The following is a 24,231-nucleotide window of genomic DNA, read 5'->3' as shown; positions in this document are numbered from 1 at the left end:
AGAACTATGTGGCAGCCACCTGTGAGAATTCACCTGCCATCACCATGACAGCACAAGGCAATTAGTGACACCAACAAATGGACAAAGGTATTTAAAAAAGCGGGCAAGTTCCAAAATTATTTAAATACAATTATAGAACCATTTCAATTTTAACTATAATTCAATAAAATTTATGGTGTTACTCTTGAAGTGAAGAAAAAATAATAGTGCTTTCAAATGCTTTAGATCCAAGTTATTGTATTTAAGAATAGGCTTCATCTGAACTGCTTAGGCACCCACATCAACTGTACCCTTCAAGACATAATGTAGCAGAATATCGTTTCTGTGACTAGAACTCTTAGCAAATGCACCCACAGGTATCACATGAATGCATAAAACCACTATTTTTTTTCTTTTCCTGGACCAAGTGGTCCAACAAGGATAAATGAATCAACCAAAAAGACCATATGGGTGCAACAAAAAAAACAGAATGTGAAGATGTACTATTAAAAAAGAGAATGTAAAATTGCATATTGATTTTTAAAGCTACTGCATGTTTAGCATAGTAATATTTTAGATATCAAGAATTAAAGAAATATATTAAAATTAATTTTCCTTGTTTCTTTCTACCTTTTTAATGTAACTATTAGGAAATTTTATATTACGTTACACATGGGGGGGTTTACATCTATGATAAATGGTTAGCCTATTTTTACATATAGATCTGCTAAAAAGTATCCTAACTCCCTCTCTCTTCTCCTGCTCTCTTCTCCTGCTCCCCTCTCCCCCTCCCCTTCACTCTCTCTCAACCTGAAGTGCCAAATTCATCCATAACAAAATGGGTGGCCCAGAGAAGCTTGCCCAGATCATAACTCAACCACTTCCTAAGGTCCCAGAAGAGGGGCAGCCCCACCCCACCCTAGGACTTACTGTAGAGAAGTCATTCCTTTCAGCCATTCCTGTAGCGTAAAGTAGCCCATGTTTTGTGCATCCAATTTCCAAGCAAGGACAAGCATAACTACCTGTTAAAAAAATCACAAATCAAATTCCCTACAATTAAAGACATCAATATCTTGCCAAATGCTTCTGTTGCCAGTCATTTAGGCACTAAAATATGAACAGAGGTCTTCAATAGTTAGCTCTAGTTTGGCAAACACTGAAAAAGTTTGAAAATATGGTAACCAATTACAAGCTAAAGTATTTTTTTATTTAAAAAAGATTTTTGAAGGTCATTAGAGTTTTTAAATTTAAAACTACATTACTATATAGATTACTCTGACTAGTCATACTGTTAAAGGGGTTAAATATGATTACTAAATAAAATTTAAAAATGATCATTTAGAACCAATTGGACAACTGAAGAATTTTCCCAAAAAGGTATTCTATGTTCGTCAGCCTATTCACATAGTAGTGGATTTTCTCCTCAGCCCTCAGCTTTCGGGGAATTGACTCCTGCACATCAATTTATTTAGGTGAACCAACCCACATTTTCTTACATGAACCATGTATGTTGATTAACTTAATAGTTCTAACTCTATTCAGCCTCCACTAGAAAGACTGAAACCTATACATAAAAAGATTTTTTTTTAAGATGAGAACATAACCTGTAACACACACATACACTATACAGGACAGCAGCTAATAATCAAAGCAATCTTCACACAAAATAAAAACTTTCTTGGGTTAAATAAGGAAGCTAAGACCTTCAATAGTTTTCTGCTGGGTACCAGTTGGCTCATCCCTCTAATAATAGCTACTTAGGAAACTGAGATCTGAGGGCTGTGGTTCAAAGCTAGCCAGAGCAAGAAACTCCATGAGACTTTTATCTCCAATAAGCTACTCAAAAAAGCTAGAAATGGTGCTGTGGCTCAAGGGGTAGAGTGCTCACCTTGAGCAAAAGCAGCTCAGTAGAATGCGCAAGCCTAGAGTTCAAGCCCCAGGACTGGCAAAACAAAAACAAAACAAAACAAAACGAACTTTTTTTTTTTTTTGTAATCCCTTATGTTAGCAAAGGAAATGAGTTGAATTCTAGAGGTCTTCTTACATTTCATAAAAACTGTAACTATCAGGGAAAGCAAGAGTCTTACATTCTTGCTCATTACAGCAACACTCTTTGGAAATAGTTCATTTTACCATTTGTTTGTCAAGTGGTAAAACTGATTGACAGCATATCAGAGTTTATTTAGCAATACTCTCTCGTAGGGACAATATAAAATATAATGTCTATTGAAATCATCTTGGAATTGAAGTACAATAATCCATACTTGGAACAACATTTTTAATTTGGTCTTTTAGCCTTCAACGTAATTTTCTATTTCTTCTATTTCTACTCAGAAAAATAAGAGTTTTACAGGAATCTTAATGGCTAGAAATGTGGCCTAGTGCTAGAGTGCTTGCCTAGCATGCATGAAGCCCTGGGTTCGATTCCTCAGTACCACATAAACAGAAAAAGCTAGAATTGGCACTGTGGCTCAAGTGGTAGAATGCTAGTCTTGAGCAAAAGAAGCTCAGAGACAGTGCCCAGGCCCTGAGTTCCAGCCCTAGGATTGGCAAATGAAAGAAAGAAAGAAAGAGAGAGAGAGAGAGAGACAGAGACAGAGACAGAGAAAGAAAAGGAGGGAGGAAAAGAGGGAGGGGAGGTCAGGAGAGGGGAAGAAAGGGAAGGGAGGAAGCAGTCTTAACTGCCTGAAAAGGATGTTAATAATAGCTGTACTTTATTGACCACTGTTATTAGGGATGCAAACTTTGCACAGCTAGGCCTTCCTTTTTCAGTTAGAAGCAAATCCCTGGCATTCCTCCAGCCTCCTACCAAGCTCATCAGACTTTGCGTCTGGGTCCTGATGCCTATTCCTCTCATAATATACCACTGCTGTCCTCTGAGAGGATGCTCTAAACCCCACTAGGAACAACACACTGCCACTCTAACAGCACTGCTAGAAAACACTACCAACCTTGTCCCAGCTCCCAGGAGAAAACTGCCTTCTGAAAGTCAATGAAATATCCTTTTCCTGTTCATGGACTAGGATCAGGTGAAATCCTATTGACTTGACTGGCCCAAACCTTTATATTAAAGTGAGTAATTTATCAAAATACATGAGCTGGGTTAGATGCAATGGCTCAGGTACTGTAACCCCAGCTACTCAAGTGAATGAGATCATAAGGACCATGGCTCAAAGCCAGCCCAGGGAACGAAGGCCTATCTCAACCAAAAAGAATCTGGATGTAATGGCACATGCACATCATCCCAGCTATGGAGGAATTATAAAGAGGAGGATGGTGGAGATCCAGACTGACCCAGGCATAAATATAAAAACCTATCCAAGAAAAAATAACAACATAAAGAAGTAGGAGTGTGGCTCAAGTGGTAAAGCACCAGCTTGTAAGTGAAAGGCCTTGAGTTCAACCCCCAGTTCCGCAAAAAAAAAAAAAAAGTAATCCAAATAGTAAGTAAAAGACATTTTAAAGGCACTTCACAAAAATTATGACTTTGGGGGTGAGATAAAGACAACAAAGGCACAGAAAAGTTTAGGGTAAAAAGCGTTAAGCCAGACACCACTGGCTCATGGCTGTAATCCTGGCTAGCCTCCTAGATCTCAGGAGGCTGAGATCTTTGGATCACAGTTCAAAGCCAGCCCAGGCAGGAAAGTCTGTGAGACTCCAACAAACCACCAGAAAACAAAACCAAACAACAAAAAAGTTAAAATTATACAGTCTAATTTCCCAGTTTTCTTTAAAAGCAAGATACATACCATAGGCACTAAATGTCTCAGGAATCTCACAAGATCTCTTGCAGATCACAAATTCATTTAGGATCTACATTTGTTAAACTGGAAGGTGTAAAATTAAATTAAATCATATACGTACAAAGGCATGTGTAGAAGCATAGAAGTATAATTTTTCGTTTTAGTGTAAGAGGTGGGAAAAAGAAAACATATGCAACAATAGCATGAAGCTAAGAATTATGCAGAAATAATTACATAAAGTGATAAAAATTTTAAAATTTTTATATTGAAAAGCAAAGACATTCTGAGTTAAGCTCAACTGGAAGTGAACGATCTGGGGAAAATTTATGATAATCACAACCTACTCAAAGCCTTTATGAATAGTTATTGACTACTGTGGGGCACAAAGGTACACAGCATGCAGGGACTCAGTACCTTAGCTGATCTGTCACTATAGATGGCCACATTGCTTTTTAAACATCACTCCATCACTACATCTTTTAGACATAAGAAATCAAGCCAGTGGGGAGGGGAGACTAGAGTTACACCATGCCACTTGCAAAGCTTACAAAGCAAACTAGAATTAGAACTTGTTAGGTGGTCTCATAAAATACAGCATAGTTAACTTTATTATTGCTCCCTTTGAAAAGGACCAAAACATTTAAGTAAGAAAAGTAACTGATTTACATTACTAAATTAAGGTAGACTTACATTTTCTGGTTCAACACCAATATCTTCACAAAATTTCTCCATGCCTTCAGGACCCACAATATCATCGGTACCTGTGATGCAGTACAGTCTTTTAAGTTAATTCTGACCAATTCCTGTAGCAGTATTACATGCTCAGCAAGTTAGACCAGGGCTTTAACCCCCTTTTGGAAGGAAAACTAAGTATAAATTGAAACATGTTGAGGAATTTCAGTTAAATTTTTAGAGAATTCTATTGTTTACTATCTTTAAGTCAGTTTACCACTATGTCCTTTAACTTGTGGAATATGGTATATGTTATTTATATTTAAAGATAAGGCCACTTAAGTTTAATTCCTGTTCTTTAAAGTATCTTAAAAGAAAGTTTACTCTTATTGTGCTAACAATTTCAATATATTTTACATTTACATCAACAGATTTTAGAAACGTAACAAAGAATCACATGTTAGTCTCTATAAAATTAATTGGAAAGTAATACAAATTCTTCTTTCACATAGGGGAAAAATAATCAAGTATAATATAGTTAGTTGGTCCTCTGTATTTCTTGGTTCCACATCTGTGAATTCAACCAATTGAGGATCAAAACTGTTTAGGGAAAAAAATCTCCATAAAACCTGTGCCTACATATATTATATTAAATATAAATAATCTAGAGGTGATTTAAAGTATACTACAGGATTTACTTAGACTATATTGCAAATACTTTACCATTCTATATGAGACGTGAGCATTATGAATTTTGGTACACCCAGGGGTTCTGGAAGCCAATGCTTAACAAATACGATGGGATAGGTATTGATGTAGGGAATAGAATCATTTTCCTTTTTAGTATTATCTTTGCTCCATATTTATTTTATCCATTCTACTATAATTTGCTTTTTCCTACTTCTATTTTTCCATTAAAACTCTTGTAGCAATGTAGACACTTCCATCTTTAGTTAGTGTGGCCTCTTTGTGATCTCTCAAATTTGAAGTAGTTCTTTTTTAATCACAAAACTGTGTCCTCCTATGGCTTCCAGAAGCAGCTCATTGTCTGTTTTTTCTACTTCCTCTCCTCTTCTGGGGTCTCTATGGGTTCTTGCTTCTACAAATATGTTAAGGTAGATGTACAGAGTTCCACTATCAAAGCTCTTTCAGGTTATTATGAACTCTCAGGAAATTTCAGATACTACTCAGCTATTTCTAGCCTACTATCTTCCTTACTTTTGGTCTGTCTGCCATATTAACGTGCCTATCCTACTCCACCTCCTGTTTACCATAACTAGGCTAATCTTCTACCCCTAACCTACTCATACTGTTTTCTCATAATACCACCTCTCAGAAACAGAGCTACTAACTCTCTGTGCCAAACCTACTTTTTATGTGTTCTGTCTCCACTGGGGTACCACCAGGAATAGAAACCTGAGAACCATCCTCCCTTTACTCTCTCTCCACCACCAATCAACTATCAATAGTATCCTGATTTTCCTTCTCAGTATTAGTTAATGCCAACCCTCCTGTACAGTCCTAGTAGGGGCTTTATTCTCTTAGATTTCCTGATTTATCATGGACATAACTACTAAGGGCTCCATCTCAAACACAACTCCCATGCTGGCTTAAAAGTTTTCTAGTAGCTCCCCACTGCCCCTAAAGTCCAAGTGTTTAGTATGTCAAATAAGACTAAGCTACTGCTTTCCCACCTGCAAAGCAAGCCTCTCAGAAATATGCTACTCAATAACTATTACTGAATGAACAGAAATTAAGATCCAGAAATACCTACTGATCTAGTGTTTCTCTAAATCGCACCCAACCACCACCATACCACATTGTGTGCCTCAACCAATCTTCCTGTCGACTCGTTCCTTATTCCTCCCATCTTCTTAAGGCTAGAACCAGACAGTGGTCCCAATCTCCCACCTGTGAGACCAGGTCAGGCAGTCTCTGTAACCCATGCTGGGAATGGTTTTCTCCCATGCACACTACATTCTCAAGTGCCAGCCTATCTGGTTCTCTCTGAGAGCTCCTCAAAAGCAAGAGCTGTTTTATCCTTTTTACCACCTCAGCATACCACCTGGCATGTTTACTGAATGGATGAAACAAAATACATAAATCACTCGACATTTCTCATTTTGCCTCCACATCCAAGAAGATACCAAGTCTAGCAAACTCTCCCTATCTTCCTACATCTCAGTTCCACATCAGTAATATTTGTGAGAAACATCCTGGAGTATGCACTGTCATAGTGCTTAGGGTACATACAAAGGAGAAAACTCAGGCCCTGCCCTGTATATAAGAGGTAAAATATGGGAGTAACTATAATACAAAATGATAGTGAGACCACTATAAAAGCATGGGGTGGTTCTTCTCAGTAGAGAATGAACATGAAAATCACCTGGAGCTCTGGCCGGGAAAGCTTTGGGTCACTTCTAGGTTTCAATTCTGTTCTTGCTGAGTGATAAAGCCCAAACTCAGGGCTTCCACATGATCTGGTCAAAGCAAATGCTTTTTTCTCTAGCCATTTATTTTCCTTCTAATCACAATGTGCTATTTTGTAACAACAACAAAAAAAAAAGTGTACCATATTTTCAACTGTTACCTGTTTCTTTTTTTCCATTAAAAAATACATATCTCTAATTTCACTGTCTTGTCCAACAGGGGAAAAAAATCAAATAAAAGCTTATTTAATTCAGGTGTATTTTTGTACATGAATATGGTACAAAATTTCACTTAAAAGTAAAAATAAAATGTTTTTAAAAAGTCAAGCTTCCTCTGTACCTATTCTCTACATTCCAGAGTCAAGTGCTTGTGAAAGGTTCTTTAAGTACTCCTCTCCCATACTGACTTAATGTTCCTAAGTTCACCCAAGCATTTCTCTTTAGCTTTCCAGAAATAAAATAACAATCATTTCATCTTCAATAGATGATCATTTTTGCCTCCTGCTTTCCAGTATTTATGCCTCTTGTTTCTTTTTCCTCTCTAGACGCACTGGCTAGTAACTTCTACAATTTTTTTTTTTTAAGAGAGACCAGTGCCAGGCACCGGTGGCTCAAATCCTAGCCACTCAGGAGGCTGAGATCTGAGGATCATGGTTCAAATCCAGCCCAGGCAGGAAAGGCCTTGAGACTCTTTTTTTTTTTTTTTTTTGGTCCAGTCATGGGCCTGAACTCTGGGCCTGAGCGCTGTCCCTCAGCTCTTCAGCTCAAGGCTAGTGCTCTACCACTTGAGCCACAGTGCCACTTCCGGCTTTTTTTTCTATTTTCTTATGTGGTGCTGAGGAATCGAACCCAGGGCCTCAACATGCAAGGCAAGTGCTCTACCACTGGGCCACCTTCCCAGCCTGTGATTCTTATCTCCAATAAACCACTCAGAAAACTGGAAGTGGCACTGTAGCTCAAGTGGTAGAGTGCTCACCTTGAGCTGAAGAGCTGAGGGAAAGCGCCCAGGCCCAGAGTTCAAGCCCCACAACCGACCAAAAAAAAGAGAGAGAGAGAGAGAAAGACCAGTGAAAGTGGCACCCTTCACTCACTCATGACCCAAATGGGAAGACATTTAGCAGTTTATTGTTTCATACACTAGCAATTTTGGACTTGAAAGTACACATACTCATATGTGTGTGTGCTCCTCCTGTGTGTACTGCACATACTACACTTATTAAATAAAGTAAAAAAAAACTGTCTCTCCTCTCTCTGTCTCTCTCCTCTTTCTCTCTCTGATTTAGTTGGTCACTAGCCTTGAATTTGAAAAGCACGGTTTGAGATAAATGATTTTTTAAAAAGTTATAGTTGCAATAATGAGCTATGAAATGGCCTGATTGACAAGAAAGCAAATTTGCAAAAAAGAAAAAAAGTACTAACAAAACCCCAAAAATCTGGAAATAAAAACAATGCTCCCATTCTTCTGCTACCTTAAGTATATACTTAGTCTAACCAAACACTTCTCATTTTTTCATAATGGCCCAAAACACCAAGTTTTAATAATTACATCAAGCTACATATGGGATTCCAGAGCCGCCTGTGGGCATTGTTAAATGTACCTTCCTTCACCATCAGAAAATTCTGGCATTTTTTGAAATTGAACATGCCTGACATTGGGACCTATTCCTAGACCCTAATTTCACTTTCATAAACCAAAAGACAATTCTACGATGAACTTAACCCAAAGTACACTAAAGACTTATACATATAGTCAGGGATTGCAGAATTAACACAACCATCCCTAAATGTGACCTTTAGAATAACTACAAAATTAGTACTGGCACTAATGAATTTGACTTTTCTTCTTCTTCTTAGATATATTTCAAAAAGCAGAAGGTATTTTATAATAATTTATGTAAAACTGGCCATTTTTATTCTAATGAAAAGCAACTAAGTTCCAGTGTCAGATGGAAGTTAAATGCACTATTTCCCATCCTCATCATTCCATCTCAAGTCGCAGAGAGTTGAAGTATTGAAGTTAAAAAGGGAATAAACTTAGAACCATAGAAAACAGGAAGAAAAAAAAAACAGGAACAAGAGGTCCCCAGTAGAGATGGTTTATTCATCAAACTTCTAAAAATCAGCAATTGTGTTAACAGGAATTTTTTTTTTTTAAGTGAGGAGGTCACTGTACAAAGGAAGGTTTTGGCTAAGCAGTAAGAAGCTGTGAGGAGTTGGGCTCAATGTGTAGGAAAGGTTGGATGAGGAACAGATAAGAGAAGTAAAGGTTGATTTAAGTGAAGCAATCGCACACAAGGCCCCCAACTGCTCACCAACTTCACTCCAGATGAAAATGTATGAAATCAATGTCTATCCTCAGCCCAACCAATTGGCTTGCTCCTAGGGCCTGGTCAGCAGGCCTAGCCTCCAGGTTTTCCCCAACAGAAGCAGCCAATGGCACACCTTATTGGTTATTACAGTTCTTTTCAGATTGTTTTTCTTGAACAATTCTGACCTACAATTTCAATTCATGTGGCTAGGATATTCAAAGTAAAAATGAGTGCCAACTGGGGCTTTCTACTATTCCCAATTTGAAGCCATGAAAAGAATGGAGGAAAAGGACAGGAAAGTGGGGACTAGAGAACAAAAACAAGAGACAACCACATAAACTTCTTGCAGGAAAGAATGATAAACAATCACTCAGCAGGGACCCCCAAGAAATCTAAATAACATGGCTTCATTTTTAGTCCCCAAGTGTCACCTTTCTGAAACCAAAGAAAAGCAAACAAGAAGGCAACTTTACCTTGCTCTCTTTTTAAAGGAAAGAGAGCTTGACATTTGCATAACACAAAACCAAAACAGCTGGGCTATGATGGTTGGGTTTTCTGTTTAAACTTTCCTTTTTATAATTCAGCATCAAAAAAATAAATACAAACTAATATAAGAAAGAAAAAGATTCCTATGATCAGTTAACAGGAATATGGGAAAACTCATTCAGCACCTATTCCTGAATCCTTGGCAATGTATCAACCACTTTCATGAGGATTACAAAATGTCTTCAAGGGATTTATGTTTTAATGAAGTAAACATGAAACACAGCAAATGCCATGTACGTGTTTGTTCTCGTATCTATACAAAATTCAGTTGAAACTAATCAAACTAATGAGAAGAATCTACTAGGAAGATGATGAGTAGCCCCAAAATCCAAGAAAACCAAAGGAATCGGGACTATATTGTTTCAAGCCCACCACTGGAAACAAAAAAAACAAAAACAAAACAAAACTTTTTTCCCAGCTTAAATCTGAAACTCTCAGAAAATCTGACTACCCAGACCAATCTCTGTGACAAAAGGGCAGAGTTCTTATCAGAAAAGGGTAGAGTGCCAGGAGGCAGAGAATGGGGAAACCAGGCCACAGGGGAAAAATCTTAACTTCTGATACTCAATGAAAGGGGATGAAAACAAGTTTTGAACAGAATTCTATGGGAGTACAAAAAAGGCTACAAAGCTAATTTAAAAGTGTGAAAGATACAGCCAGAAGAAATACAGTCATACCTTATTAGAATTAAGTGTCAAGCACTTTAATACAGGTTTTGCAATGATGAACAACTAATCAGTGAGAACTAAACAGTGAGAACTAATCAGTGAGAACAAAACAATTATTGTCAAATGGAAAAGTGGTGAAGAGCATAGTAATGAAGGGACAATCAGCAATCTGCCTTATCCTGTAAGTAGCAGGAGCCAGGGATATTGTTAGGGAATGATATGCACCATCCGCTTACATGTTGTGGTTTGGTTTGGTTTTTTTTTTGGTCGGTCGTGGGGCTTGAACTCTGTCTGGGCTTGGGTGCTGTCCCTAAGCTCTTTAGCTCAAGCCTAGCACTCTACCACTTGAGCCATAGCATCACTTCCAGTTTTCTGGTGGTTAATTGTAGATAAGAATCTCACGGATTTTCCTGCGGGCTGGCTTTGAACCATGAACCTCAGATCTCAGCCTCCTAAGTAGCTAGGATTACAGGCGTGAACTACCAGCACCCAGCTTTTACCTACATTTTTAAAATAAGACCAGAGATACCTGGGAACTGGGTCTACAGACTATGACAGAAAAACTGGCTTAAAGGTAGTTGGAACTGTCAAGTTGACAGATTTCAACTTAACAGTTGAAAGGGCCTGAAATAAGAAGAGAAAAATAAGAAAAGTCAAAGAGCCAAAAGCTCAAACTCGATCTGAAAATGTTTCTTTCTCTTTATTCCATGCACAGCCTCAAGTAAGGCTTTGAGTGAGGCATTGTATTATTCAAACAACTACAGATATACTGCAAAATTGATACTGAATTTAAGACATTTTAAAAGACAAAACAAACATTTTCTGTCAAATGATCCTTTCAAAATACTCTTAAATAAGCAATTCCATTATACTACATGAGAGCTTAAAGCAGTAAAGCTTATTTTAACTTCAGTGCTTAGGCCAAATAATTACCCATTATCAGCATTCTAAATAGGCTTCCTAGCAATCCAAAGCATTTCTCCCAAGTGCATTTCATCTTTTCAGTTCCCTTCTAGTGTTCTGAATTCTTTGGCTTAGCTGCTGGCTATAAATAGGACATGTAGAGATTCATTTCAACTATGTCCCTCCCTTCCGCTCCCCATCTCTCCAACAGGGACACAAACACATAAGGCACAGATGCACTAAATCTGAAAAGTACACATTTTAAAATTCTTTAATCTCTCCTAAGGATCATTCTTACAGAATGTGAGTGATTACCTACCTGCATATTCATAGAACCACTCTAAGCACCTCTTACTTGAGAAGACCTCTTCTTCAGTCTTTATTCTGGTTGAGTCGTATTTTCTATACATACTGCAAGTTGAAAAATCAATTTTAAGTTATTATACTTTTATCTAAATCAGACATCTATTCAATCCATGTTTTAAATTTATTTTAAACATTCTGCGTCCTGCATTTGCAAGCTTCCACTTTTGTAACTGAATACAGTAATATTGTAATAGAGTCCAAGGTTAAGGAAGGGCTATAGATCTTTCTTTGATTAACAACTAGTAAGAATTAAACACAATAGTTATTTGATATACTCTCTTCTACATCACTAGCCAGAACTAACTGCAGAATAATAGTCAAGTTAGAACATGGAATGTCTAAGGCATTTTTCTTCAATTAATGATCCTAAAAATGGGTCTTTTCATTAAGTTCTCCCGACTTCTGTGTCTTACAAGTCAAGATGAGCATACAACATAATCTAAGAAACAACTTAAAATAGTCTAAGAAACAACTTATCAGTAGTAGGCAATCCAAGAGGGCATTAAACAAATAAGAAATGTCAATTCATGTCCAGGCTTCCAAGAAAAAAATTAATTCAGTGTATAGTTGATGGTCTTTTAGATGGCTCCTTGATTCATTATATCCTTAAAGCCTCAGCAGAAAGGATAGAGAACATTGGTTCCTGCTGCTCTCTTATTGTTCCAGCATTTTAGAAACATCAGACAAAGCTGGAGAACTGAACCAGGAAGCACAACAGCTCCCCTCCCCCACCTCTACCCTCCTGCAACTCACAGGAATTTCTTACCCCATAACCAGGAGCTGAAGACAGAGAGCTTTACCTTACATGGACTCAGACGAAGCCATAGCTTTAAGTTCATGATTCATAAATAAAACTTATATATATATATATATGTACACACATATATAAGTGTAGCTTTTAATCATGTGTAAGAATGTAAGAATCATATGTAATTTGTTTTTTAGTGATTTTTTTAACTTATAACCTAGACATACACTCAAGTATTTGTGCATATCTTTGGTTCCAGATCTTTGGTTTTACTGCACACTCACATACAGATATAGACACAGACACCGACACCGACACACACACACACACACCCATACTTAGAGGGGAGTGTTGTTATTGAAACTGAAAAACACAAAGTTTTGTATTTCTTCTATAAAAGGCAGACATGTTCCTAAAAATAAGAGTGGATATGGATATTGCCTCAGGATCAAACAGGTAAGCTTTAACCCTGAGTCAGATAGTCCTATATTAGTTCAAAGCCTTTAATTAGTGAATAACCTGAATTCTTTATATGACATTATAATACTTGAAATACCTAAAAACACTCTACATAGAAATGGTCCAATACTGCACAGTGAAATACCTTCAGCAAATAAGAGAAATGAAATACTGATACAGGCCCTTACATAGATAAGCCTGAGAAACACACTAAGTTCAGAGAGAGACACAAAAGACTATTTACATAAAATGTCTATAAAGAAGTAGATTAGTGGTTGCCTAGGACCGGGAGTAGAGATGGAGAAAGATCTTTGGGCATCAGAGGTGTGTGTGGGATGATGGACATGTTCTAATGACTAATTTACAAGACAATTTGCACAGACCAAAATAAAAAAATTAAAAATCAACCTTACGATATGTAAAGCTGTATTTTAAAAATTACTAAGAATAAACTTAGCAACTGCAACCCAACTGTTAATTTTATTTTATTTTTATTTATTTTTTGGGGAGGGTCAGGTCGTGGGGCCTGAACTCTGGACCAGGACGCTGTCCCTCAGCTCTTCAGCTCAAGGCTAGCACTCTACCACTTGAGCCACAGCGCCACTTCCGGCTTTTTTTCTTTTTGCTTATGTGGTGCTGAAGGCAAGAGCTCTACCACTGAGCCACCTTCCCAGCCCCCCAACTGTTTATTTTATTATTTATTTATTTATTTTTGGTCGGTCATGGGACTTGAACTCTGGGCCTGGGAGCTAGCGCGTCCTTCAGCTCTTCAGCTCAAGGCGAGCGCTCTACCACTTGAGCTACAGCGCCACTTCCGGTTTTCTGGTGGTTTATTAGAGATAGGAGTCTCACGGTCTCTCCTGCCCGGGCTGGCTTTGAACCGCGATCCTCAGATCTCAGCCTCCTGAGTAGCTAGGATTACAGGCGTGAGCCACCAGCGCCCGGCCCAACTGTTTATTTTAAATCTGGCTTTATTATACTAAATATTAGGCTGTGATACAAATTAAGTTCTATATACAAAATGCTAAGTGACTATTAGAATTTAACAATTCCTTGATGATAGTTCTCACCAGTAAGGAAATCAAGTAACCTGGCTTTGTGAAACTGAGTATTTCTGCCCCAAGATCTTCAAAACTACTGTTTTCTTTAGGTAATGTTTTCTACTCTGAGATATGAAAAGTGACATTATTTACATATTTCAGAGTTTATCACTCTACTTTTCCAACTGAGTTGTGGCAAATGAAGTACCACAGAATGAAATCGCTTTGATTTAGAGATATGGAAATTCCAGGTCATTAATAACCTACAGAACTAGAATTGGGAAAATTGAAAAGAGGCAGAAAGATTAGATTGTGATTAATTTATTGCTTAAAAAATACAACAGGAGGAACTGGGAAGGTGGCTCAGTGGTAGAGCGCTTGCCTTGCATGCCTGAGGCCCTGGGTTCGATTCCTCAGCACCACACAAGCAAAAAGAAAAAAGCCAGAAGTGGCGCTGTGGCTCAAGTGGTAGAGCGCTAGCCTTGAGCTGAGGGACAACGCCCAGGCCAAGAGTTCAGGGACCACGACTGTACCCAAAAAGAAAAAAAAAAAAAAAAGGAAAAATTACTAAAAATCAGATTGAAAAACTAAATATGCCCCAAATAAACATTTAACAAGTCTCTGAAATTACCTAAATTAACCATTGTCAGAAAGAGAAGTGTTTTAAACAGTATTGTCTTTCACAGTTTTTACCTGGCTGCTCCAGGTGTATAAAGCTCCTAGGAGAAGTGGGCTACTCAGCCCAATGGCAACAGTTAATGGGTGAGACCCTCTGAAAGAACAGCAATCAGTTTTGTCCTCCTCACCAGGCATAGACAGAAAGGCTTCAAAGAAATAAACTAACACTAACCAGTTATTAAGAGGATTAATGGATTAAGATTTTAATTTTTTTTCTGGTATTAGGGCTTGAACTCAGGTGTTTCCCACTCTTACTCAGTTTGCTTGATTAGCTGAAGCTCTACTACTTGAGACACACTTATGGCCTGACACTTTGCTGGTTAACTGGAGAAATATCTCACAGGCTTTTCTGCCTTTCTGGTTTCAAACTACAATGAACCACCAAACCCAGCTCAAAACCTTATTCTAAGGACTGAAACTGTCTATTTCGTTTTTGTCTTCTAAGCCCAAACACAAAGTATTATTAAATAATTACAAATAATTATTAAATAATTACAAATACCCACTGAACCAAGAAAGTATTCTAGCTGCCAACTGCATGCTAAGACCATGGCAGACATGCAAATCCTTCCACATGCCTATCATACAGTGTCTTGGTACTGTACCTATCATGTCTGCTTTTCTTGGCAGATAAGTCATCTCCAGAGGCAGGTCTTCTCTTTTTCCTTGGTGGCATCACTTTACTAAAGCAGTCTGAAGAACTGCAAGATCGCAGGCTTCCTACAGAACAAATTCAAAGAAGTACAAAGTTAAGTCCAACCTAGTAACTCTTCCAAGCACGAATTGTAAGGGGCTTAGATGTTATCAGTAAACGCTATTCGGAGGGATAATGAGTTTCAGTTCCTCTCTGAAAAAAGTGTCAGTCAAAAATCTAGCGATAACATGAACAAGTGACTACTTCCTACCACACCAAATCAAGCAGAAATAGAAGTGATCAATTTCAATTCACTCTCCAAACATACTGAAGAAAACCACCTAAATTCACCTAAACTTTCTGCTTCTCTTATACGTCAAAGTCTCGTCAAGAGAAATCATCCTGCTCTTATAATCTATGCACTTTATTATGAGACAAAGCCAGCTCAAGCAGTAATTGGACTCTGAAACCCAACAAGCCTCCACACTCACACCTCAAGGGATATCCTAAACAGGATTTGCATTTGACCGAAAAGTTTGACATGACTTGAAACAAAATTTCCACAGTAACTTTTCTTGTTTCTGCCACTTGAGGAAAACTCTACCACTTTCACCCAGCGTTTAATCAGGAAGCCAAACTCTCATTTAGCAAAAGAATGCTAGAATTTCACAGCAGAAGGTAACAACACTGAAAATGTACTGAGAGCTTAGCAGGAGCCGGGGTCCTCAGCCTTGCATGTACTAACTGTGAGGCTCCTAAAAGGAAGGCTATGTGGGAAGTGTGTAGTTTCCTCATGTAGCTTAAACTGCAGGGGTAGTAAAAGGTGAGGTAAGGCCTGGGACAAAACTGGGATTCAAAAGACCAGCAGTCTTGCTTCAGACTGTCTTAAACTATTATAAATTACAAGGTAATTATAAGATAATTATATTTCCCATTTTGGCATGTATGCCATCAGGTGTGTCATTTAGTTCCCACAATAACCCCGAATGACAGGCCAGGCAAAACAATTATCTCTATGGAAAAGATGGGAAAAACTAAGGCTCAGCATTTGGGTAACTTGCCAAGGTCTCTGGGTCTCTGAGATGAGAAGTGGTGAAATCTGGGACACATACCACTCCTTCTTCCTTTAGTCCTTGGTTAAAGGTCCTGGACCCTTAGTGAGTTGTGTGGACAGGAGACCTACTGAGATTTGGTGACCTTCATTCAATGAATAGGCTCCAACTCTTAAGGTAACTCTGTAGTCTGGGCAATCACTAATCTAGTCCAGGCCTCTTGCTTACTCATTGCTTAAAGAATGGGAACAGTGTCTCTCTCAGGATTTTCATGAAGAAAAATATTCATTCAGTAAATGCTTAAACGGTGCCAAGTATATGATGACCAGGTTCATGAAGGGAACTCAGGTGGTCCAGCAGTCAAGCCAGTTCTCAGCCACTAGCTGCTGCTACCTCTATAGGTGATGAAAACCCATTGAGAGAAGCAGAGAAATGGGTGTGTGGATACCCCAGGGGCTGGACAGCAAGGAAACCCAGGCTCTCCTATCCTTTATGATAGCCTAGAAGACAAAGGTGGAGAGAGTTTGGAAAAGACAGTGATCCACTGCCACACAGAGGCCCATCAGGTAAAGGCGCTGAGCAGTGAAGGACAGTATAGCTAGGTAGGGGTCAGAGGCCAGCCTGAAGCAGACTGGGTGAATGTAAGGTGAATTTCACCTTGCCAGGTGAAATCAGCGATGTAGGCAGCTCTTGCAGGACATATGCAAGGCAAGGCAAAAGTCCCAACCCTGCTAAGTGCAATAAATAGAACTAGAAACTGCATCTTAAGATTTCCATTTAGACTTCTGCTATTGTGCTAAATTCCCTGGACAATATACTTTAGGGAGCATACCAGGCAACAGCAGCACCTCTTATAAACTGGGAAACTACCCATATGGGCTCCTGACCATAGCTTGTCTTAGACAACTCCCTCATCCCAGAAGCAGATCTCCACCAAGCCTAACAAGAGGACCACCAGCTACCTTGCCTGAGGACCCAACCAGACTTTCCTTCCAAGGGTGGGAAGATTGGGACCTGTAGACACACACATACTACAATATCTTCTAACCTCAGTGAGAACAAGAATGGGAAAAGGAAGAGCCAGAGTACTGTTCACAACCCACATACCTCATTCATCTTCCCTGTGAAACCTGCTTGCACACAACACTAAAGCACACTAAAAAGCTCCCAAGACTTTCAACAGACAAGATTTATCTTTGTCACTTAATGACTCAGGGACAGGTTGCAGAATAAAGAGGTGAACCTCACCTAGTAGTAAAGCATGTGAAATGACATGAAATGAGTGCGTACCCTCCATCTGGAGCTGTTCTTCCTCCTTATATGTACATGTGAAGAAAAGACATCTTCTAACACCATGTTTGGTTCTAAGCACCTGGCCCTTCCCCAAGTATTTAGAGATCACAAAACACACTCACTACCTTAGCCCATGGAAATGAACACTTTAAAATAATGTCTTCTCTAATAGAAAGTTAATTCAGATGGCAGCTCCACTACCATCTGCTTTTTCATAGACACTGGTATATGACTGCCTTTCACTAAATCCCACTTGTCAACAGCAGAGTGCTTTTGGTAAACACTAAAATATCAAAAATAACCAACTTTCTCAGCTTTCTCTTGTTTTTCTTTTCTTATTGATAAATGCTTTCTGTTAAAATTTTACCAGTAAAATTCTCTTGTGTCTATGAAAACTTAGTCATATTTGTAAGCTTATCAGCCCAGTTTATCCTTTAGTTTATTCAAAACTTTTAACCACTAACTTATGTGGCAGGGTCTTTTAGATCTTTCTTCCCTAAACCTTAACATGAATGACTATAGTCATTTTTTACAAAGAAATCATGTCTAGCCAGTGGCTCACATCTGTAGTCCCAGCTGCCTAGGAGCTAAGAATGGAAGGATCCTGTCACCTCATAGAAAGGATAGGTTAAATTCAATCCTAAGAAGTAAGTTTCCAAGGACCACAACTTTTCCAGGCACAATCTCCCTTGAACCCAAAACAAGAGTAAAAGTTCCTCGTTACCAAAAAGGCCATGACTCATGCCTGTAATCTTAGCTACTCAGGAGGCCGAGATTTAAGGATCACACGCCAAAGCCAGCCTTGGCAAGAAAGTCCATGACACTCTTCTCTACATTTAACTATAGAAAGGGCCAGAGGTAGACTGTGGTACAGCATTAGCCTTAAGAAAAACACTCAGGGATTGCATCTAGATCCTGAGTTCAAGCCCCAGGACCAACACAATAAAGCAAAAATAAAAAGCAGTTCATTTCATTAACTACTTGCTTGCTTATGGGAAACTATTATTTTTTAAATGCAAAGAGTTTTTTGTTTTTGTTTTTCCCTTAAATCCTACTATTTAAGACAAAATTGCCTTCCCTTCTTCATCTCTAAATAACTGCCTTCTCATACCTGTCATTGTTTACTTTTTTTTTGTCCTTTCTGTTTTGGCCTTAAAAAAAAAATCATCCTATTTGTACTATTTTTTTAACTGAAGTTATTCATTCTCTTAGTCAGTCTCTTTCCCTTCTTTCGGCCCTTCCACTTGTTCTTTTCCTCTCCTATACCCCACTCTCCTGTCTCCAAGTTCCAAAGAGAAGTTTTAAAGATAGAGAAGGACACCCAGTCTTCTGTATAGACTTGGTTCTTTCACATGCACAGTTACAGAACAGCAGAGAGACAGACTACTGGACAAGACAGTCAAAGAAGCACCTTGGCTAATTATGCTTGTTCAGATATTTAAACATTACTGATTTTACAGTTTCGTTGTTCAAGTATATTCTGTTGAGTACAGGAATCATGAAGCAATGCTAAAACCAAATAGGGAATGGACAACACCTAACATATTGTTTCACAAAGACAAATGTGTTTTCTCTTTAACTATTAAAACTGGCCCTGAACATTTGATTCCAGTATCACTGAAAATAGTTAAAAGTTAAACATACAAATATGAAACATAAGGAGGCTAGAGAAACATATTTTGATAAATGCATGCACTAGAAATTTATGCAGCCAGCACAAGTCAGTGGTTCATACCTATAATCCTAGCTAACTCAGAAGGTAGACAGGAAGGATAGCCAGTTGGGCAAAAAAGTTCATGAGAACTCATTTCAACCACAGCTGCCACTGTGCCACTATATGGGACTCCCAACAATGTGAGAGTCTGAGACAGGGATCATCACAGCTCCAGGCTGGCCCATGGTCAAAAAAGAAAAAAGTTGTGAGATTCTATCTCAACAGAAAATGCTGGGCAGTGGCGAACAGCTGGCATCCCAGGTACATCCCAGGTTTGCAATCCAAACCAGCCTGGGCAAAAAACAAGACCTTAAGATATCTAGAACAAAAAGTGCTGTGAGTATGGCTTAAGCAGTAGAGTTCCTGCTTATTAGCAAGTGCAAAGCCCTGAGTTCAAACCCTAATACCACAAAAATATATATATTTAAAAGGAAAAAATGTATGTAACTATTAGAGAGATTCTTCATAAATGTGTTACTATTAAAAAAAAAAAACCCTTCACATCCCTGACCTTCTAGAACACTCCCTTTTGCCTGCCTCACTCCCTTTCCCTACTCGCCTGGAAGGAGGGTGCTCTGATTGGTGACCCAAAGAGTAGAAACTGTGAACAGAGAGTCCAGCTCCTTGGAGTTCTGTTTCAGACCTGCCTGCCAGGCCAAGCAACAGGCAGAAAAGGTCTGAACCCTTTCCTTTCAAGTCTGTAGCAAGGCTAAGGGGACAACCCACCTGCACTTGCCTAGCTGTGGCAGTGATTCAGGTGAGACTCTAAAAAACATGTGCATTCTTGCTGCACAGCGAATCTGTTTTCCAAAAAAAAAACCCAACAACAACAAAAAAAAAAACCTGTTACTTTAATCTTCATCTTAATATTAGTTTTCAATAGATTGTGAACCAATTTCCAAAATATGCCATTTTATGAAGAAAGAGCCAGGTGTCAGTGGTTCTAGCCTATAATCCTAGCTGAGGCTCAGATCTGAGGATCACAGTTGGAAGCCAGCCTGGGCAGAACTCTTATTTCCAATGAACCACCAAGAAGCACCAGCCTCAAGCAAAAAAGCACAAATAGTACCCACCTCTGAGTTCAAGCTTCAGGACCTGCACACACACTAAAAAATATATGGCATAATATATCATGGATTCTAAATTTTTAAAAAAGCACACACAAATACATACATATGCATAAAAATATCTGAAATAATCAACTAGTTATAAGCAGTGGAGTTAGGAGACATCACCTTTCACTTACTTTCATGCTATTCAAAATTCTCCAATAGAGGTTGCTATGGCCTCAATGTCTGTGTACCTCCCAAAATTCCTATGTTGAAATCAAATCCCCAAAGTACTGAAATAAAGAGGTGGTGGCTTTAGGAGTGGTAAGACCAGGTGGGTGGAGCCCTTGTGACTGAGATGAGTACTCTGACAAAATAATCCTAAAGCAATGTCCACCTCAACCCTCCTTACCCCTGTGTGAGGAGCAAGGAGAAACAGGCCCTATCCAGGCACTGAACCTGCTGATACTTTAAGCTTGGAACTGCTGGTGCTTTTATCTTGGACTTCTTAGCCTCCAGAGATATGAGTCATAGATTTTTGTTGTCAGTAAGTTATTCAGGCTAAGATTTTTTGTTACAGCAGCCCAAACAGACTGAGATAAGCATGGATTCATATATTACTGTGGCAATTTTCAAATTTTAAAAGGTATTGTAATCGTTCTTTGCTAGAAGTTTAGTAAATATCAATCAGATGCAAATGTCTGAACTTTATAAGCATATAACATTTTAGAGAAATGATTCTCAAACTGTGGTCTCCTGCTAGGTGCTAGTAGCTTATGCCTGTTATTCTAGTTATGCAAGAGGCTGAGATCTGGAGGATCAAGATTCCAGGCCGGCCTGGGCAAAAAAGACCTTGAAACTCCATCTTCAAAATAACCAACAAAAAGCCAATGGTGGTGTATCAGCTAAGCAAGTAAGGCAAGCAAGCATGAGACTAATTTCAAACCTCAGTACAAACAAAAAGAAAAAGAGAAAAGGAAATAAAAAAGGTCTCAGATCAGCAGCATCAACATCATCTGGGAGCTTATGAAAAATGCAAACTCTGAGGCCCTACCCTAAATCTCTGTAGAAGCTCTGTGGGTGGGGCCCAGCAATCTTTAAAACAAGCCCTTCAGGATGTTATAATGCACCCTAAACTTGGAGACACACAGGACTAGAGAATAACATGTAACATAGCTGTCTTTGCTTTACCTGAATGACATCCTCAATCAAGTAGCAACTTGCTAATGGAGTGCATATATGATAACACAGAGCTTTCCTAGTTTTATGTTAGTATATTTTGAAAAAAAATTAATGTTAGCTTTTATAGATACCTGTTTGGTGATCGTCTTGGCCAACGTCTTCTGTTAGATTCTGTAAGAAATATATGCACATTATTAACCAAGAAATCACATGCCATATAGCAAGTTTTAAGATTCAGAATTTCATAAGCAATTGCTACCTCATCTATAATTCCATTTTTTAAAAATTGAATACACTTGTACGAAATGACTAAGCAGGTGGTGGATTTATGTTTAAAAGACTGACTTACTAGCTTGTTAAGAGTATGGTAGATCTTATGAATATTTGCCAGCGTTGAGAGATGAGAGTTCAGCTGAAAGTCTTCAAAAGAAAAAAGGAGAAAAGTCAATGTTACTTTCCAAACTGCAAAGACCACTAAAAAATATTTTATAAACCCTTAAAAGCGAAGATAAATGTTTTTTGACATATCGATTAATTTGATACTTACATATTTTAAAAACCCAACCATACAATTACTAAGCTATCTCCTAGAAATAAAATATGACAAAAAAGTCAAATTTCCAACCAAATGTTAGTAGTGTCAAATGTTCCCAACCAAATTTTTACATGATTTAAGATAAAAGGAAAGGCCTGTGGTAGCTGTAAAATCCTACTCACAATAAACTCGAACTTAACAGCAAGATGTAAAAAATACCAGCAAATTAAACAAGTCACACAAATAACTCAGATCATATCTCAAATAAAACGTGTTCACTTTCCACTGCCGTTTCCTAGAATTTTAGCTCCTGGCAAGAAAATAATAGAAATGTATTGCAACAGTCAGCATTTCTTAAGATATAGTTGTTTACATTTATTTTGTGATTGATTACACAGCAGAGTAAATCTGGATTCTTTACCCCTCCTGCTCTCCTACAATGACAGAAAAACCACAGAGCTATCCTGGAGCTCCAGGGCCCACAGGCCCTGCAGTGGTGAAGTGTGCCACAGAAGCAAGGCCTGTGCCACACTCCTGGGGAACCAGGCCCAGATCAAGGACTGTACTTCCTATCATCTCTATAAACATTTCAGAATCAAATACTAAATCATACGCAACCAAAAAAGACAAGTGAAATTGCTCCATCCTAGAATCCTGCACAATTAAACAATAATAAGCTGATAGGCTTCAGCACTTCTTGTTTCAAATGTTTCTATAAAACATGCCTACACATACATATTAGGCTACGAAATGAGTTGAAAATCGATGAATAATTTCAAATTTGAAAATCCATCATTAGAAGTGCTTTCACATAAAATATACAAAATTATATTAGGTCCTTTTCTTTTCTATCATAAACACTACTATGAAAGAAATCTTTTAAAAGATCCTGTAAGTCCCCAAGAGATGCCATTTTAGTCGGAAGGAAGAAACGAAGCCCCTTTTCCTGGAATAGTTGGGAAACATATACACACTCTAAATGCAAATGACAGACCCAAAGATCAGATGCTACCATGTAAGTTGTCTGTGCTGGAGCTAGAATCTCCAAGCTGCCCCTCTGAATCTAGTAAGCAAAATATCTTGCCTGCCACTACTTAGAAAAGTTTACTTTCTCTTTTAGATCTTGCTAAGAATCTAGTTCTTGGCAAGACAGCAGGACAGAGTTCTGAGCGACAGCAGAGCCCCTGACGTTCATGTGCAGCTGCAGGAGCAGCAGACTGGACTTGTATACTACATGAGCACTGCTCTGACCAGTCACAGCCACCTAGAATGCTCCCAAAAAACAGCACTTGTGACTAAGAGCCAGCCAGCACAAGACCTCAGGCTTGAAACAGGTCTCAAATATAGACACATGTGAACTATCTGGCATGTGAATAAGGTTGCACAGAATCTACATCTTCCATCTTAATTAGTACAATTACACAGGAAGGGATCAGAATAGCATTTGGAGTGTGCAACTTTTGCAAATCTGTGTATATACTTACTCAAGTTTCCATTTAAGAAAAACAAATGAAAGGGTCTTTAAAGCTGCAAGTGCTAACCTTGTCCTGATCCTCTTGAACTGAAAAAGCCAACTCCCACAGCCCCTCTCCAAACCATACCTCTCTGGCTCTCTCAATTTTAAAACAGGTTAGAAAGGTAGGGAAGAATGGTGCCAGGAATGATGGTTTATGTTTGAAATCCCAGCACTCAGAGCCTGAGGCAGAAGAAGAATGTCAAATTTAAGCCAACCTGGGCAACTAGCAAGACCCTGACTCTCATAACAACAACAAAAACAAACAAAAATCAGAAAGACCAATAATACATTCTATTATCGTCTTGAAATGTAAATTAAGCCCTTGGGCTCCCTCCAAAATAACCTAAACAGGAAACTGGAGGCCACAGAGTCTCTTTTCAAGGAGGCCACACAGGAAGGCAGGGAGAGAGGTGATAAAAAATGAGGCCCTTCTGGTCCTCACACAATGCTTGTCAATTCACCTCCCCACCATTCTTTTTTTTTTCTTCTTCTATTTTTGGTCGGTCGTGGGGCCTGAACTCTGGGCCTGGGTGCTGTCCCTCAGCTCTTGAGCTCAAGGCTAGCACTCTACCACTTGAGCCACAGCACCACTTCCGGTCTTTTTTATTCTGCTTATGTGGTGCTGAGGAATCGAACCCAGGGCCTCATACATGCAAGACAAGCACTCTACCACTGAGCCAACCTCCCAGTACCCCGCTCCCCCATTCTTTGAATTG

The 24,231-nt window shown here is 38.7% G+C and overlaps 1 protein-coding gene across 4 annotated transcripts in view; it reads right to left on the bottom strand.

The window, feature by feature from the left end:
- The window catches only part of Dcun1d4 (DCN1, defective in cullin neddylation 1, domain containing 4), a 65,991-nt gene that overhangs the window by 23,722 nt on the left and 18,038 nt on the right, over positions 1-24,231 (bottom strand). For all 4 annotated transcript variants that reach the window (XM_013009109.1, XM_013009111.1, XM_013009113.1 and 1 more), the window contains exons 2-7: positions 21,814-21,884; positions 21,596-21,635; positions 15,146-15,260; positions 11,569-11,660; positions 4,413-4,483; positions 910-1,001 (exon numbers count right to left, since the gene is read on the bottom strand). In XM_013009109.1, the coding sequence (XP_012864563.1) occupies positions 910-1,001; positions 4,413-4,483; positions 11,569-11,660; positions 15,146-15,260; positions 21,596-21,635; positions 21,814-21,884 (481 nt within the window). The remainder of the gene's footprint in view (positions 1-909; positions 1,002-4,412; positions 4,484-11,568; positions 11,661-15,145; positions 15,261-21,595; positions 21,636-21,813; positions 21,885-24,231) is intronic.

The sequence above is a fragment of the Dipodomys ordii genome, unplaced genomic scaffold (genome assembly GCF_000151885.1).
Source record: "Dipodomys ordii isolate 6190 unplaced genomic scaffold, Dord_2.0 Scaffold8, whole genome shotgun sequence".
Lineage (NCBI taxonomy): Eukaryota > Metazoa > Chordata > Mammalia > Rodentia > Heteromyidae > Dipodomys > Dipodomys ordii.
This window is presented reverse-complemented; position numbering and strand designations above follow the sequence as displayed.